The sequence below is a fragment of the Falco rusticolus genome, chromosome 4 (assembly GCF_015220075.1).
Source record: "Falco rusticolus isolate bFalRus1 chromosome 4, bFalRus1.pri, whole genome shotgun sequence".
NCBI lineage: Eukaryota > Metazoa > Chordata > Aves > Falconiformes > Falconidae > Falco > Falco rusticolus.
This window is the reverse complement of record NC_051190.1, coordinates 38001536-38019780: the sequence shown is the minus strand read 5'-3', so window position 1 is coordinate 38019780 and position 18245 is coordinate 38001536. Positions and strand designations below refer to the sequence as shown.

At 42.8% G+C, this 18245-nt stretch overlaps 1 protein-coding gene across 6 annotated transcripts in view; it reads left to right on the top strand.

The window, feature by feature from the left end:
- The window catches only part of XPO6 (exportin 6), a 55599-nt gene that overhangs the window by 17303 nt on the left and 20051 nt on the right, over positions 1 to 18245 (top strand). For 3 of the 6 annotated variants that reach the window (XM_037382986.1, XM_037382985.1, XM_037382983.1), the window contains exons 3-10: positions 589 to 701; positions 3776 to 3973; positions 6827 to 6986; positions 7373 to 7450; positions 12843 to 13296; positions 13407 to 13436; positions 16749 to 16875; positions 17650 to 17759. In XM_037382986.1, coding sequence (XP_037238883.1) covers positions 589 to 701; positions 3776 to 3973; positions 6827 to 6986; positions 7373 to 7450; positions 12843 to 13296; positions 13407 to 13436; positions 16749 to 16875; positions 17650 to 17759 — 1270 coding nt within the window. The remainder of the gene's footprint in view (positions 1 to 588; positions 702 to 3775; positions 3974 to 6826; positions 6987 to 7372; positions 7451 to 12842; positions 13297 to 13406; positions 13437 to 16748; positions 16876 to 17649; positions 17760 to 18245) is intronic. The other 3 variants (XM_037382988.1, XM_037382987.1, XM_037382984.1) reach the window with 1 other exon arrangement.

Genomic DNA, 18245 nt, shown 5'->3' with positions numbered 1-18245 from the left:
ACCAATTGATTAAGGCTTAAATTTGATCAGCCGGTAAAGCAGCCCTTGCAGCTTTTCCTTTTGCCATGTTTGCTTTGTAGTCACTCAATGGGAGATGGCCAAATCCTGTACCTGAGTGTTCAGAGAGGTTTTTGATATGCTGACCTACAACAAGCTTCGTGGCTCTTGGAGCAATTACATTAAACCAGGGGTGTTTTTATAATGCTCTGTGTCATCTGAAGTCCTCCTAGTCTTTCACGGTGACCTGGTATCCCAACATTTGGCTTTTATAGATAAAATGGTGATGCTTGTAATGTAACTTTTGTGTGATTTGTTTTAATATTCAGCTATTAGTCTGTTATATTTATCTCAGATTGGTATTCTAAAATGACATACCTTTTTTTTATTAAATCTTATTGTTAGCTTTTGATACTTCGGAGTGTGATTTTATTTTTTTTATCTCCTCCAGGTTGAGTCATTCCCTGAACGTGGGGCTGCTTCCATATTCAGTGTGTCATTGTGTCTTATTGTGCTAGCAGTACACATTGGTAGGGAATTGTTTGCACCTTAAGAATTTAAATGTAATTTTTTAATACTTTATTTTTTCAGAGGAGCTTTTAAATAACTTTGCCCAGCAGATAGGAGCCTGGAGATTCTGCCTCTATTTCCTGTCAAGTACAAGAAACGACTATGTAATGATGTACAGTTTGACTGTGTTTGAGGTAAGATGTGTACTGTTGCCTGCTTAGTGCATTTTGTCTGGTGCATTTATATGGCAATCGATTTTATTTGAAAATGTTTGTCTAAAATGGCAGTCCTAGTACGTACAGTGATAAAGGATGCTTTTATTGCTCTCTCCTAGAGAGGTTGCTTAATGGTAGGCTAAGAGTGGGAGAATATGAATCTTTGTGCACAAATTGAAGAATTAATTTCCTGGCATCTCTAAGTAGAAATTACCTACAGTTTCAGGGGCTGCTTGAGTTTTCTGCACAATGCTTTTAAGAGTGATACTGCTTTTATACTCTTTTTATGGTCAGAAATAAGTGCATGGTTACCTGGTACTAGCTACTGCAGACTTCAGCGCTAAGAGGGAAAACAAAGTTGCTTTTATTTTTCTGACATCTTGTAGTTGTGGTTGATGCTCTTGAACTACATCCTGCAAGCTTATGTGCAAGTAAGAAGTAAGGTCTCTTCTAGAAGACCACAACTCACTCTTTGCCTATTTATAAAAGAACAAAGTTATGGTTAAAAACCTAAATATTGATTTGTATGTCCACTGGAAGAAACAAAAGTGTTCTGTGAACAGCTCTGTTCTATCATCTGATTTCTTGGTGACCAGTGCAGTGTCTTTCCCTAACAATATTCTGGGATTTGGTCCATGTCACACCTCATCCTGGTCTGTTTGGCCTCTGCACTGTGTTCTTGGCTGGATTGGCAGTCTGAGCTGCACCCCTAAATGAGAGGGGTTTCACAGCCTTTGCTGTGGGCCACTTTTTAGATAGAGCATACAACTCTGTTCTTAAAAGTTGTGTTGTTTTGACTTGACAACATTATGATTATTCATCATGTTGTTGTTGACCTTTTAATTTCATTTATCTGGGGTTGCACAGGGAGTCTGGACCTCGTCTGCAAACTGAATCTGGTTTGCCTTCTCGAAAAGGGCTAAGCTTGGCAAATGGCATGGGAGTTGTTCCCTGCTCTGGGGATGGATCTCATGCAGCAGCAGCCTGCAAAAATTAAAAACTATTAAACTGATTTTCATGAAGAGGAAAACATGTTTGATTACTGAGCCTCTGCTTCTCTGGAGGGAGACTGGGGGGAAAGTAATACTGAACAAATAATTGTGCCCAGAACTAAGCAGAATAAAGAAATCACTGTACAAGTATAAAGTGAGGGACCTGAGTCCACAGCTCAGCTGAGAGATTAGGATCTCTCCATGGAGGAGCTTGAATTTCCCAAGTTAACTACTGTAGTGCTGCGTATTCCATGGGTCCTCATAGCTGCAGTCTGCAACTTCATCAGTCTTCAGCTGTCAGAGAGCACTGAATGTCAGTAAAATGTGTGTATAAACACAAGGATCAGTCACAAAACTTCCTGAGAATGTTGTGTTTTCTAGAATGTCTAGGAAGTTAATAGTGGATCTGGAATAAAGATCCTCATGGCCCCCTTCCAGATGAACCATTTTCACTTTTTGCTTTTGGAAAAGAGAGCATCTTCCCCAAAACACTTCACAGGTGAAGGCTGCCACTTTCAGGTCAAGGTAGTAGGATAAAACTCAGTGGGCATTAAAGCATGAATATTAAAGCTAAAGCATCTTCCGGTTTTATTGGGGCTTCTGAAACTTTATTTCTGGACTTGCATCAAGGAGCTCTCATTTGGTTGGGTCATTGTTTCTGAGCAATACTTCTTCTGGATCTTCTCTGCCAGAAACCCCAAAGTGCAACCTCTCTGAGGAACTTGACATATAAATATACCTCGTGTACCTCTACGCTGTGACCTGGTACCTCTGGACTGTGGGCTGGATCTGTTTTGACCATAAATAGTCTTCCATTTTCTATAACAAACCCCTCTCCACTAGCTATTGCTTTTAGGTTCTCCAGGCTGTGTGCCTGCAGGTGGGTACGGGCATTGCCTCAGCAGCAGGCTTCCTCAGTGACTTATCCTCAGAGGCTCAGCTCCTAATGCTCCAAAGCCCCTAAATGGGATCGTAGCATGGCAGGAAAGCAATTTACAACTCTGTCGTCTTAAGGATTTTGTTTGGCTTTAAGTGGACTAAAAGCTTTCTGTTAAAGTGGTGCCCTGTCACTGCAAGGCCGTTGCTATGATGGCGACCTTCCAGTGTAGCTTCAGGAGACGTTGGCAACATCAGTCATCTAAAACCAAACTTGCTTCCCCTTTTTCTTTATAATGCTTCACACAAGGCTGTGCTTCCCTCTTTAAAGGGGAAAATCTTGGTGGATATATAGATAGTGGAAATACTTTATATGCATGTCAACTAGTTCTGTTTGACCCAAAACCAGTTAAAATGGCAACATACTAGTTGCTGAAGACATGTTGGTAGCAATTTCTGGGGTGTTGAAATCCATCTTTTGTGAAACTAATGTTGGAGCATATCTACAAGTCTGATATGCTTGTGGTGGGGGTGGGTTGTGGGGTTTTTGTTGGAGCTTGTCCCTGTACACTGGGTGGCTTGTAAGAGAGAAGCTCGGTGAGTTTTGTTGAGCAGCTTGAGCCATCCCTGCCCTCGGCTGCCTGCGTACCCTGTTAGGTAGCACAGCTTTACTCCAAGTTAGCGGTGTGGGGTTTGCCCTCAGTGAAGCTGCTCTTGTTCTGCCTTAGTTGGCACACACTCACCTGTACGTGGTGTTGAAGATGTCAGGGTTGGTGCTGGGCTGCTGGGCAGCGAAAGCATCTCAACTTTCAGCTCTTTGCCCAGCGAGCCCCTGTCAGAGCTCTCACAAAAGAGGAGCCTCTTCTGTTTAACCTGCTAACACCTGCTTGTGTCTTTATCTACAGGTCTACCCATGGCAGCAGAGAAGGCCAAACTGTGTCAAATAATAAGTGCTTAGGGTTTTTAACTGGCCAGGCTTGGTCAGCGAGAGGCCTGGATAGATTTGAAAGTTATAGCCTTACCCCTGCCTGTGCATCCTGGCAGGCACGGGCAGTCTTGGGCAGAAGATGCTGCAGCTCTGCCTGGTGCTCTGTCCCTGCATTGTGTGTCCACATTCTCTCACTGTTTAACTTCAGTGAATCATGTCTAAGATGGGCTCATTTGGGAGGTCTGTTTCTTTTCCAGAACCTGATCAATAAGATGTGGCTTGGGGTCCCATCTCAAGACAAAATGGAGATCCGCAGCTGCCTGCCCAAGCTCCTTCTAGCTCACCATAAAACTCTGCCTTACTTCATCAGGAACAAACTCTGCAAAGTCATTGTGGATATTGGCCGGCAAGACTGGCCGATGTTCTACCATGACTTTTTCACTAACATCTTGCAGGTAAGAAAGAAGTTTTTAAAGGGTAGACTTAGTTTCATTCACAGAGACCTTATTTTGTTTCCTTGAGTAGTGACTTCCCTTGACAAAGATTAAATAACTGCATGAAAACCGAAGTTGCTTCTGAAATTCCATTTCCTTTTTAATTTTGCAAATAACCATTGGCTTCCTCCATGTTACATTTCTTTCTGGTGTTACAATTTTATTTGACAAAGGAATGATACTATGCAACAAGTATCAACTGCACCTTGAATTTTAAATATTTAGGAGTAGTTATTGCAAATGTAGGGGTTGTGGGTTGTTCTTTAAAGAAAAAAGGCAGTAAAACTACAGATGCATCACTGGATGATTCTCAAAAGTTAACTTTCTGAATGTGGCTGTTGGAGACTTTTCATCTAATAGCCAAAATCTTTGGTGCCTCATCATGTAAAGTCACTAATGGAATGTTGTTGGGGTGTTTAAGAGGAGCCTTGCAGTAAGGCTAGAGTGTAGATTGGGTATTAGGAAAAATTTCTTCACCGAAGATGTTGTCAAGCACTGAACAGGGTGCCCAGGGAGGTGGTGGGGTCACTGTCCCTGGAGGTATTTAAAAGACGTGTAGATGTGGCACACGAGGACATGGTTTAGTGGTGGGCTTGGCAGTGCTGGGTTAACGGTTGGACTCGATGGTCTTAAAGGTCTCTTCCAACCTGAATGGTTCTGTGATTCTGTGTATTTAGGATCCTGGCTGAAACAGTGCCATTAGTTTGAATGTTGGTTGTAATTCAGCATCTCCGCGGTGAAGCCTGACCCAGGCTAACAGCTCGCTGTGGCTGGAGCAAACTAGGCTGGTGGAAACATCCTCTTTTGGTTTGAGTACTTTGTTTCCAGTTCTCTTAGAGTTGTTCGTAATTGGCTTGAAGAGGCTGAGTGTAAACTGAAGTGCTACAGTCTTTTTCTGCTGACATAATTACATGATTTGAATGCAGCTATGCCCACAGACAAGCCACCAGGCAGTTATTTAAATAAATCAAAGTCCTTGAGTGTCGGGAGTTTATTTGTTAAGTCAAATGGATCTAGTATTAATTGCAGAATTTAAAAAACCGCAAATTTAGCGTACAGAGCTTGTCACAAACTAGTGTAATCTCTTTTCAGATAGCTTTCTGTAGACAGGTAGTACGATATGCTGCAATTTTTTCCCAAATTATCAATTCGACAATAGGTATTCTGAGAAAACTGTCTACACTTGCAATTTTGGCTTTCATTTTACCTGGATCTGAACCAAAATGCTTTCTGAGCTCCTGCTTGTTTTTCTAGCACTTTGGAGGTTATCTTAAGTGATTGCAGAGCCCACTTCGGGTATCTGTTTTTCCTTAAGCCTCTCCTTGTGAACTCAGCTGCAGAGAGAAATGTTCCCATAAATTAATTTCTATAGCAGACACCTTCCAAAAAACTTCAGAGAAAGTGGAGGAAAAGCACTAATATTGAACTCCAAGACTGCAAAATAATGAACAAGTAGCACAGGAGCAGAATGACTTGCTTTTAGAGTTGCAGATGAATCCTGTCTCAGGACTTTCTTCTGAGATCGTTTGAAGTGACCAATTCTTTAGCATGAAATTGTATCCCGGTACTCTAGTCTCTAAAAGTTTTACTGAATCATTGTAGGGGTGTAAAAAAGTAACTTGGACTACTGTATTGTCATGATGCAAAAACAGTCATTCTACACAGAAAGTGCTACTTAAATTTTATTCCTCTGACATTACTGAAGTGCCAGAATGTGGTACTGCTAAACTTCCTGGTACACTCAGAAAATATTCTGAGAGATGTTCAGTCTCTTTGCAGCTGAAGTTGTGCATTTCATTTAATTATTTAGCTGTCTGCTCCTGTGCCATGTGGTTCCATTCTGAAAGCCAAGCTCATGTACACCTAGACTAAGAGCTTTTAGATGGGGCGTTTTTCTCGCATGTGTTTCACCAAACTGTGTAGCCTTGGCAGTGTGAAGTCAGCTTGTCTCTGATTCGGTGGGCCGGGGAGACTGGGACCGAAGTCAAGCTGTATTACAGAATTTATGACTTCAAGGATTAGTTGTAGTAATTGTGATTGGCCTTAGACTTTTTTCTTCCAGAGGGAGTAGCACATAGATAGTTTTGTATGTTCCAGGTCAACAGTGAAAAGCATTGTTGTCTTTCAGCTGAAAATAAAACTTTGTCCCACTTGAATGTGTCTTTAATATCCAAGCAGCTAATGAAGGCCAAAATCGTTGCATTCTCCAGTCCTATTCCTGCATTTGGTGGAAGTTTTTTTTCTTTTAGGGTGAATGTAATTTCTGGTTAGAGATGTGATACAGATGCAAGGAGAGGTCAGATTCCTTAGCTGTGTTCTGGTGTCGATCAGATATCGGCTGCAGCTTTTTGCCGGGATGGGGAGGGATGGGCTTTTTAATGGGAAACTGCTTGGCTGATGGTGCAGGCTCCTGACCTGAGCATGGTTGCAGCAGCAGCCCTGTTATGTGGTGAAACTGCTGGTGCTGAGGCAATTCTGAGAAGTGATGATGTCAGCAGAAGGCAGTAAACAGAGGGAACAAACTGTTACTGGGAGCAGAGAATGTGTGCAATGACATTATGAAAGCTCTCTTGAAACCCCAAGGATTCCCATGGTACTTGAACTGTTGCAACATCATAGGTTAATGTCTCAGGAAATTAAGTATTTGCAGTTCTCTTCCCTCAACATACAGTGCTGCAAACTGTGGGAACTGAGACTCCCACCAGTCTTGAAAGACTTGTAAACTGCTAATAGTGTCGTTGATCCCTTGTTTGTCAGCTGAATGCTTTGCAGAGTGTTACCATCACATGTTGCATTCATGTGTCTCCCTCTCAGTTAATTCAGTCTCCTGTGACCACTCCTCTGGGACTGATTATGTTGAAAACTACTTCAGAAGAACTGGCATGTCCGCGGGAAGATCTTAGCGTAGCCCGGAAAGAAGAGCTACGCAAGCTGCTCCTGGACCAGGTGCAGACAGTGCTTGGGCTCCTCACAGGTACGAGTTCTTGCACTTGTAGTGTTGAAACATGTTCTCCTTCACGACCCCTAAGATGCCGGCAAGCTCACACGTTCTGGGTTGGGTTCAGTGAAGCAGTGTGTGGGCAATGTAGTGGTTGCTCCTGCAGTTTGAACACTGGACTCTACCCTTAGGCATTTGGGTCAGCTTACTTGAAGCTTGTGCTAGAGCAGCTGTGTAGCTACATACATTCCCCCTCTTTATGAAGAGGGATTGAGATTGCGTGTATAAGCACACAATATGAAAAGACCATGTTCCTTGTCAAAACGCTAAAGATGTGTTCTAACAAAGTTCTCTTGTGGTCTCTGTTTGTTAGATTAACCTGTCTTTTAGCAGGCTGTTCTGAAAAATATCTCTTTGGCCAGGTATTTTGGAGAGCATCTGGGACAAACACAGCGCTACTGCTGCCACTCCACCACCATCGCCAACTTCAGGAGAAAGTGGTAAGGATGGCAAAAGCTACAGGATGATATTTCTATGTATTGAAATTTGCAATATCAGGCATTAATTCCTTCCTTTACTGTCTAACTTCTTGTTATAACAATTTCCTAGAGCTTTTCATAGGGCAACAACTTTCTGGTTGGAAAGACAAACCTTAAACGAAGAAGCAATTTCCATTGCAGGGGATGCCACACTGAAAATGCCACCTCATTGAAAAGTGCACACATAACTGCTTGTTGTCCTCAGATGGCAAGAAGCTTTCTCAAGTGTCAGTGCAAAATGCTTTAACATCAGTGAATTGGCATTGTCCTCTGAATTTCAGCTGTAAGCACATCAAAAGCCAGAGAGGAGCAAAACTGAAGCCCTAACTAAAAAAAAAAAAAAAAAAAGTGGCTAGGACTTTATATATAGTGTGAAAGTTCTTTCTGCCTGTTCCTGTTAGTCTTTTTCATGGGTGTTTATCTGATCTGAACTCATTTACATATATATTTCTTAATTACCCTCAAAATAGAGAATATATTTCTATGTCCTTCTATTTGGTGCATATTTCATTTACATCTACCCCCTATTCAGCCTTTAACAGGTATAGAGCCCCCCCCCCCCCCCGGCATAATGCTGATCTTGGTGACTGCCACTTTCTCTGGTGCCTTGATGTATCATAGGTTGTTACTTATATTCAGCTCACTCAGGTGTTTCCAGCAGGTTGTGGTGTCTTTGTTCCTGCTTATTGGAAAATAAAGCAAGAAGAAATGATGCAGTGAAATCAATATGTTGTCTGATCTTGGCTCTGTCTGCTTTTAACAAGGAAAAAAAAGGGCTTAGGGTCTGGAAACTTGTAATAATCTGGTTGTGCATAGGGAGAAGATGAAACACTTGTGGATCTGATATTTTTCTCCAGAGTTGTACTGACAGTGAGCCGTGCTCACTGCAGTGTGTTCTGTGCGTTAACACAATTCTATTTGGGTACCGTTGTCTCGCTTGTCTTCGGGATCTTGAACAGTTAATTGAGAGTAGCAGATCACTTCCTTGTGGCTAGATTGCACTAGTCAGCTTAAGTCAGCTGCCTGTGATAAGCTTTTCTTAGTGTTACATCTTTTGTGTGTAAATTTGAGCAGAATTTCAAGAGCTTCTTTCCTGTAGAAGAGCTTAAGATACTTGTATATTTATATACAAAATGTAAATGGAGAGAAAAATTCCCTTCATTTTAGGGCAGGGTGTATTTTGCTGTAGCTAGCAAAAGTTTGGAGGGGAAGAAAAAAAAAAAAAAGGAATGTTAAAAGAACAAAACTTGTAGTATCACTTGGCAAGAGCCAGTGTGCTGCTTGGAAGGGGCAGGAGTGCCAGCTTCGCCTGCCCTGGCAGCAAGAGCCTCAGGACTTTGATGGGATGTTGAGCAAGACTGAGGTCTTCAATGGTAAAAAGCTGATTTATGGTAGTGTCCACTATTGGTAGCAAGTGTGCCTCAGTGGCCAAGAGGGATGCTGGCTTTGTACAAAACAGCTTGAATTGCTCCGTGAGGCCAGGTGCATGCTAGCAAGATGCTGGCTAAGGTGGGCACATCCGAGTCTGTGCCTGCAGGAGGGGATACTGCACCGCAGACAGCAGGTGCCAGAATTAGCTTGGAAAAAACTAACAGTGCTTTGCAACTGATACAGCCCACAAAATCTGTTTTGTTGTCTAGAGTTGTAATACATAAAACGCCAAACCAGTGGATCAGCCCAAATCCTGGGCTGATTGTCCATCGAAGCCTGTTAGAGATGTCCTCTCAGCTCCTCTGTGAATTGCTGGATGGTGCTTGTGCTGAGGCAGCTTTTCCTCCACCTGTGTGTTCACCTCCTGACTTCAGATTGTGGTTCTCAAAGTGAAACTACACTGCATTTCTGTTCTGGGTCTTTCTCCCCTTTCAGGGAAAACAAACTTTTTACACAGCATATTTTCAAGATAATTGCTAGTAATTAAGACTACACTGACAGTTCCTTTAGAAGTTCAGGCTTTGTGTCATTGGGTCCTGCCTGTGCAAACTTGCTTATTTGAAACTTTATGCTCTGCCTTAACTACTCACTTCATGTTAAAATTGGTTGTACTTCAAGTTCTTGAATTCCAAAAGGAAGAGCACTGCGTGCTTCCCTCTTGTCCGCTGCTCGCTTGCTTTCTGCGTTTTGTGAAGAACTCTCTTCCTCACTTTCTTTATTAACCAAATGACCCTTGGGTCACTACTTGGTGATATGACAAGTCAAAGATTCACGGAGTGGAATAGGAGCACTGGTGGGGTTGCTGACTTGGAGAACCTACAGGGCTTAAAGCCAGACACACAAGCCAGCAGCAGTGAGTAGCAATCGTGGCATCACACGTTAACTGGTCCTTAGTGGCAGGCAGAGATGAGTGCGTGATTGGAAGGGGAACTGTGGGACAAACATGGGTTTAGTGAAACTCTGCCATTAAATTCTGCACTGGAGTTGTTAATTGTTTCTCTGTCCTTAAAATCTGTGAAATCTGTAAGCTGACCAAATCTTTTTACCCACACACATACTGTTATATTGGAGTCTCATTCATGCAGCAAAGTATTCTTGTTTACTGGTGGCACTTAAAATTTTTTTGTTGCTTAGATGAGGTCACTACCTTTTGCTCTTTACATTCAGGTAAATTAAAGGTGTTTCAAAGTCCCTATAAATGTTTAAAATCTTCCCTCAGAGCCAAAATCTCTTTAGGAACTTGGAAAACCTATGCTTCCTTTTTTTGCACAAGGAAGCAGAGTGAAATGGTTACTTGCAAGTCTTGCATAGGTTTTAAATAGCACTTGAAGACAATGTTAAGTGGTATAAGAAATGAATTTAAGCAAAGGAAATCTGATGATGTTCTATGTGGGGAAACATTTGAGTTACTGCATCAGTTTAAAATTTAGTCAGCAATAATCTCAGCCTCCAAATGTTGCCTTTGCATGATTTATAGCGCTTTACTTGATGAATCTCTTCCTTAGGCATATTCACTCGGGTGTGGTAAACAAATGAGTAGCAGAAGTGTCTGCTGCTGCTTACTTCTGCAGAACTAGCTTGATCCCAGCTCTTCCCCCAGAGTTCTTTCCTTGTCCATGAATGCAGTTGATACTATAAATTTATCACCTGTTTGCAAAGTCACCAAATACAATTTAAAATACCTTAAACTCTGAGCTTCAGTAATTATCTGGGAGCAAAGCACTCGTAACCCACTGGTGTGTGTTACAGGGACATAATTTACAGTTTCTGGTGTTGATGGATTAAAAGATGAGGTTCTTTGGTTCTCACTTGTGGAGTTTGCTGGACTGGACATCTGAAAGAAGCATGTCTGCTTCTGTAAAAGCACAATGCAAGCAGCTCATGCCCTGCAGCGTGTGTATAGCTGTGAAATGTTACCTGGGGGCTGCTTTAGTATTAAGACGAGGTGCAGCGTTATCTAATTCAGCTGAAGCAGCATACGATACCTTACGTTTCTGGAGCAGAGGAGAAAAAAAAATGAGAACATATGGCAGGGAGTTAGGAATTTAGTGGTGTAAGACATCGATCTTGATGAAAAAGAGAGACTTAAGAGGAATCTGTTTATCGTGCATACTTTGGAAATAGCTCAGTAAATCATACATGTTTTTTGTACTGCTACTGTGTTGGGTCATTTCACTTTCAAAAAAAAAATTTACTTGGATTTTCTGGGGACAAGTTTACGCTGTAATGTAGCAAGTGCCTGTGGATTTCTAAAGGTGAAGAAATTATTTGTACTCAAGGAAGAGAAGTGTATTGAATAACTTGGGGAAGGTGAATAGGTTTTTAGCGTGTGGTCTGTGGAAGCCTGTGAGATAGTGGGCAGCTTCTGTGGGGAAGGGCAGCCTTGCTGGTGGTGTCGGCTTGGATTTCCATAAAGCTTTCAACAAGGCTTCTCCCTAAAAGCTTTCTCAAAAAGTGAAAGCCATCAGGGATAAGGGAGTCTCAGGACTGTTGATTAATTGGCTCGAAGGTAGGCAGTAAAAGGTAAATAGAAGTGGCCCCCTCTTGCTGTGAAGGGGTGTGTGTGTGTGTGTGCGCCAGTGGAATACTGCTTGCGGCTCAGCTCATGGACATCCTTGTTAGAGACCTGGGAAGAGGGCTCAGTAAAGAGGCAAGGAGGCTTGCCGATGGCACCAGGAGCAGGATGGCAGGACAAAAGGTATGATTGAAGACCCACAGGAAGATCTCTGGGCAAGTGGAAGGTGAAACACAATGCAGATAAGTATTACCTGCATTTGGGCAGGAAGAACAGTACTCGTGTCATGCCAGATCATGAGTTCCAAACTCACATTTGGTGTGCGGGATTAACTTCTGAGCATTACAACACGTCAGTCTACAAAAATTTCAGATTGGTAGCAGACAAAAATAGGTACTATGGTGCTGTACTCATCTACACCTTGAATAGTGGCTGTGGTTCTGGTCGTCTTATATCATTAGGTGTAGAGTAGAAATAAAAGCTTTGTAGAAGGGCAGTAAAGATGATTGAGGGCATTGAATGGCTTCCATGTAAGTAACAAGAAAAGCAGTACTCTTCGTTCTCTCAAAGCAGTTGAGAGTGAGGAGCTGCAGTAGAAACCTATTGAGTGATGTGTAGAAGGTGAATGGAAAGAGATCGTTTCTTTTCCCCGTTTGGGTACAGGAGGCAGGAAATTTAGCAGCTCACATGCCCCAAACAAAGACCGTCTTTACACAGTGTGTAGTTAGGCTGTCACAGGATGTTGCAAATATTAAGTTTTAACTTGGCTTCGGTTGGCAACTGGATAAAGTTATGGAAGGTAAATCTTGAGGCTGCGCAGAATTCTTCAAACCCTGTGTGGCTTGGGGAAACCTTTGTAACTTGAGTGGTTGGAGGCTGGGGTATGTGATCTGTGCCTGCCTGGGCTTTTGGTTGCTGAAAGGTACTGTACTAAGTAGGCTTTTTGGTCTTGACCTAGAACATCTGCTCTTACATCATCCACAGGCTGTATGCAAGCCAAAGGAACTCTGCCAAGGTTCAGTGTGACATGGGTGTGCCAGAGAACTTGTGCAAGCTTACACCAAGGATGCTTGACCTTGTGGGGGGAGTGAATTTTATAATGAATTCCTAAAATATGACCCGTGGCATTGCGATTTTCCAAAACGCTGTGTGAGTGTGCTTCCCAGTAAGGCTAGAAGGGCTGCCTGAAGCTGCTGCTTAAACTTGTATTTGTTTGATCAGCTGGTCTGATCTGATGTGGGATCTGAACAAAACTTCAGAAAATTCCTGAATGCAAAAATTGCTAGTTCATCTCAGCTTGCTGAATGCCAAAGGTTCTGACTCTTGCTTTATGGCTGGGGCTGGCAGTTGCACCATTTGAAGGTAATTGCCTTGATTTATAATGCAGATGTGTGCTTTGCTTCCTAGGTGACCTGTTAAGTAGCCTGTTGCAGAGTCCCAGTGCAGCCAAATTACTGAACCAGCCAATCCCCATCCTTGATACAGAAAGTGAATATATATGTTCCCTGGCACTGGAATGCCTGGCACACCTCTTCAGCTGGATCCCTTTGTCTACTAGTATCACCCCATCACTCCTCACCACCATTTTCCACTTTGCCCGCTTTGGCTGTGACACTCGCGTTCGGAAGATGTCTTCTGTCAACGGCAGCAGCCAGAACTCTGTGTTGGGACAGGAGCGTGGCCGACTTGGTGTCTTAGCTATGTCTTGCATCAATGAACTGATGTCTAAGAATTGTGTGCCTATGGAGTTTGAAGAGTATTTGCTACGGATGTTCCAGCAGACTTTCTACCTCCTGCAGAAGATTACCAAGGAGAACAACGCCCATACGGTGAAGAGCCGGCTAGAGGAACTGGATGAAAGGTAAGAGCAACCAAACAGCTACGTAGCTGTGCTAGGGCCTCTTGCTTTCTAAAGGATTGTCTTTATTATTTTGTGGTCATGCATGGTGTGTCTAATCGCCTTTTTTTCAGAGTACTGTGCTGGGGGAGACAGGCAGAAAGGTAGGTGCCCACAGGTAAGGTTCTGGTAAGGGGCTGAGTTTGCTAAGGGACCGTGGTGGCACAGGTTTGTATTCTTTCCTGTCCTCTTCCTCCCCTTTCCCCCGTTCGTTACTGTTTGACTGCAGGTCTGAGGTGGCACAAGAGCTGAACCTGCCCTTCATTCAGTTGTAACAGAACACAGAAGAGGCTCAGTGAGGTAAAGGCACTGCAGTATTCCCTTCCCTGGTCGGTATCTGCCTTCTCTGCTTAAACTCAAAGATACAAAGAGTGGGTAGATATTCTGTGAGTCATGACTTGAAAGAAAATTGAAGTAGTTTCCTACCCTTCATTGAGATCTGACGGTTTCTGATTGCTTTTTAATTTTGACTTTCTGATTTTTATTTGTAAACGCCACCAAAAGAGGGCTTGGGGAGCTCCGTTCACAGCAGCAGTGAATGGCTCGGGCGCCGTGGCTGTCTGGCATGCCTGGCTGGAGGGAGCAGGGAGGTGGCAGCACCTCGGGAGGCTGCGTATTGTCATTTTTCAGAAAGTTCCTGCCACCTCTGTTGCTTAAAACAGCTCAACTCTGATGTCGGATGTTCCCACTTGTAGGAGAGAAAGTGAGACTTGTCTTGCTCTTGTGTTGAGTGGTTGGCTCCACATGTTGGCAGGGTGGTGGAAGAGGTGATGACTTGATTCTGCCTCTGGTTGCAGCCCCGCTGCCGTGGGAAGGCTGGCAGGCTGGTGCCAACATCAGCAAATAGGTTGCAATTGTGTGAATGTGCTCGGTGTCTTACTACGGATACGCAATGGTGGAAATAAATTTCTGGTGCTGCTGTATAAAATTTCTATTCCCAGATGCAGCAGCAAGGCTTTTGAGCTTTTGGACTTTTTTTGTTGGTCTTTTTATATCTACTCAAGACAAAAAACAAGTTTAAGAAAAAAAAAGTGGGTCTATTTGTAGAGATGGCTTGCGTGGTTCTTCTGTAAAATTCTTTTTCTGTATTTTTAGATACACATTTAACTTTGAGATGGTAAATCTAGATTAATCATGATTTCTGTGTAATAGTGAATTTTACTTGCTCATTTTTTTACTAACTCGCTCTGACTTCAGTATCACTTGCTTCCTAGAAGTAAGATGTGTAGGAATCTGCCACCTTTGCATACAAAATGTGTGCACAGAGCCAGGAGTAACACTCTGGATTTCAGAAAAGCCTTCCTGGAAACCCACAAATCCTTGTTTAATTTTCTTCTTTTATGGAAAACATCAGCAAGCAGCCTTCACTAGCAAGGCTGCGGAAGGGCTGTTGTAGCTGTGTTGGGCTTTGCAGAGATGGTGTTGCCATATCGTTATGTTCTGCTGCTTAGGCGTGTTATCCGCAGAGACTGTCGGTGTCTGTAGTGGTGAGACCCCTGTATGCGATGTGAAGGTCTGAAATAGGGAGTAACTAAGGTGTTCTGGAGACTGGAAAAATCTAGCTGGCTTCTGGAGGAGCGGAGCTTTCTCTAAGCTGACTGTTCTCTTTGTGGAAAAAGATGGGAGGGGTTTCCTTTTGTCACTTAAGGGCATAGCTATACTTTTCTGTCCAAAAGTAAAGAATTACTGCATGGAAGTGTTATCTTGGCAGCGGACTAAGAAAATCACGAACAAAATTGGCACTGAAGAAACTAACTCCAGTAGATTGCTGTCTTCAGAACCTGCTTGCTGTGGGTGCGTTCGTTCCTTTCCTCTTGTGGTGCTGGTTGGTTTTGTACTGTTACAGAACCAGTGTGGCCTTGAACAGTTGGTACTGCCACACTAGCCCAGAGAAAGAGTGAGCTTAAACTGCCTCTTGCTTTATTTGTGTTTGCCTTTAACTTGGAGATGCCAAAATACGGGACATGGCTAGTAAGGATCCAAGGAACGGCTCAGTGGTTGCCGAAGAGGCTTTGGGGCTGGCAGAGCTAGGGGCCAAGTAAGAATTCCACTGGTCTCAGATCAGAAACTCTTCAGAAAATAAAAATGGAAAGAATGAAGGAGGTGTCTGGGTCTGGACTCTACATTTTTGCTGGCTTTGCTTTTGAAGTGTTCGATCTGTGGTCAGGTATGTTCGGTGATCTCTTGCCAAGTAGGCAGTGCCAAATAAAAAGGCAATGTAGGGGTTTTTTAGCATATTGAAAGTATTGTGTGGCTTTGTAGTCTTACAATAACGAACAGTGCTGCAGCTCTTCGTTAGCTGGCAATGCTTCTGGTCTTGAGTGAGCTTTCATTAGAAGGAGTGGGGGTTCCCCCTGCCAAAAAAAGTCTGCAGAAGGGAAGAGCAAGGCTGTACAGTAAAACCAAGACTCTTCATGCGTGTCTGAAACTTTGCTAAGCCTAGCTCTTTATTTAAAAGAAAAACTTGAAGTACTCTTGCACTTTAGAACTCTTGGCCCTGTGGGAAGGATGGACTTCTCTGCACACAGCCTTGCCATTGGATTGCTGGAGCTCTTGCTGTTCATGTATCACACTGCAATGCATTGGTCCTCTGTACTGATGGAGTATTTAACTCTCTTCTGTTTAGATAGATACGAAGATGAAGTTCGTGTTGTTCAGGGTGTGTTCTTATTTCCCAGTAAAAGCTTACCCACTGTGGTCTTTGTAATTTTTCCCCAGCTGCATACTCAAGAACCCTCAGTGGTTGCACCGAGGCTGAGCTCTTGCTGGACTCCCTGAAATTTTGGTAGCAGGCTGCTTTATGGACCTTCGCTTTGTACAGTCCCAAGCACTGAGCAGCCCCATGCTTTGGAGGAAGATTTGTCTTTATAGTCTAATTCAGTCACAAAAGCCTGGGCTCAGTTCAGAAACTTTCGGATAGTTGATCTGCACTGCAGAAGAAACCATCCTTTCCAGCCCTCAGCTCCGTGGCTCTCCCACTACCTCGTGTAAATAAGTGTATTGCTAACTCCTGCATTAACTTCTTGCTTCCAGCTGAATTTCTCAGTGGTACAGTTTATTTCACTAATCCTATCTACATCAGCAAGATGACCCCTTGCTATTAAATTATCTCTCTAGGGTGGGGGGGATTGTGCTTCTTTGCAGGCCTGGTTGAGCTCGATTATATTTATCTGAATATTAAAGTTGCTTTTGACTAGACTGTCTTTTCTGCTGTTTCAGGTATTAATGGAATGAAGGGTTGCCCGTCCTGTAGGTAATTGTTGCAGGGCTTTATATTTTAATTGTTCTACTGACTGTTAATTGTAACTTTCTAATGAAAGGATTTTGAGTGAATTTTATCACTGTTTCAATGAAATTGCTTTCCTTTGTGGTATCGTTCGTGTTTTCTCAGTTGTGTTTTCTCCTTTCCCTTGTAGCTACATTGAGAAGTTTACGGATTTTCTCCGTCTCTTTGTGAGTGTCCACCTGCGAAGAATTGAATCCTACTCCCAGTTCCCCGTGGTTGAGTTTCTGGCACTGTTGTTCAAATACACTTTTCATCAGGTACGGCCCTGTGACATCATTTTTCCTCTGTCTTTCCTCTGTTTTGTTGTCCTGTACAGCAAGGCCAGCTTGTTTTCCCCAGTGAAATTGATACCTAAAGTTGGCCCAGAAAAAAGCAATTAACTTGTCTAACACTTGCCCAGTAGTGCTGGGAACTTGGAAATGACTTAATGTGCTCTTTGATTTATTTGGGGACGGGGTCACGTGTAGTTACCTTGCAAGAACCACTTCTCTGATGTTTAACTCTGCTTCTGCTTTCATTTTTTTGCTAGTCCTTGGAATGGATTATGTTGTCTAGAAGAATCTCTCTAGCTTGCTTGTTTTGTGTTTGGGGATGCTTCTTTCTCATGAAGTTGCTGCTTTTACTGTATTGGAGGCTTTCCTTGAACTTTTAGTTTTAGTATTAAAAAAACCCAAGCCTGTGGCTTTTGGTAGGTATTACCCTGCTGCAGGAGCTGTCACAGTGCAACTCAGCCCTATATACCCCCACAGGCGAATAATACAGAAGCAGGTTTATAAAATGCTAGAAGCTGATGTGAGCCATGAGATGGGTTAACACTGAGACCAACCTTGTAATTCCTGGGTTCCTCCCCTTGTGCAAAAGCTCTGGCTCATCTTTTGACAGCTATAAATCTCTCCAGTGACCTCCCAGAGATTTTTCAATAAAGCAAGTTCTTCCTGTGGAGTGAGGTGCATGCTAATTCGTATTTTCATTGTGTGAAATCAATCTTGCCATAGCTTGTGATACTCATTGTGAATTTTGGTGTATTTCAGCCTACCCATGAAGGCTACTTTTCTTGCTTAGACATCTGGACACTCTTCTTGGACTATCTGACTAGCAAAATTAAAAGTCGCCTGGCAGACAAAGAAGCAGTACTCAGTAGGTAAGTAGTCGGGAAGCTGCGAGGATGTGACAGTTGCAAAGAGACTTCAAGGTCACCATGGAAGGACTGTGAGAAATAAGCTGTCGGTTACTCCAACTTCACCTGTAGCTGAGTCCTTTCTTTTTCTTAAAGTATAAAAAGTGTAAACTTCAATGTTTCACACTCATTCAAAAGAATTCAAACTGAGCAAGTTAGGGTAGAAAAACCTGTCACATACATATGTTGTGTGCGAACATAGCAGCCAGAGGAAGAAAGCTTTGCAGTCTAAAATAGAATTGTAACACATTTTAGCAAATTTTAGAGCACACTTTAGCACATATTAGAGGAGGAGATGAGAGCAAGTTGCCTAGTAAGTGTTCAGACAGCTCATACAACTAATGAATGAATTGGGGAAAAAAAATCTTTTTAATTAGGTTTTTAACATCCCTGTTTAAGTGGAGGATGTGTTTCTGAGAAGTATCGATGAGACTGGAAGTTAAAAGTTCC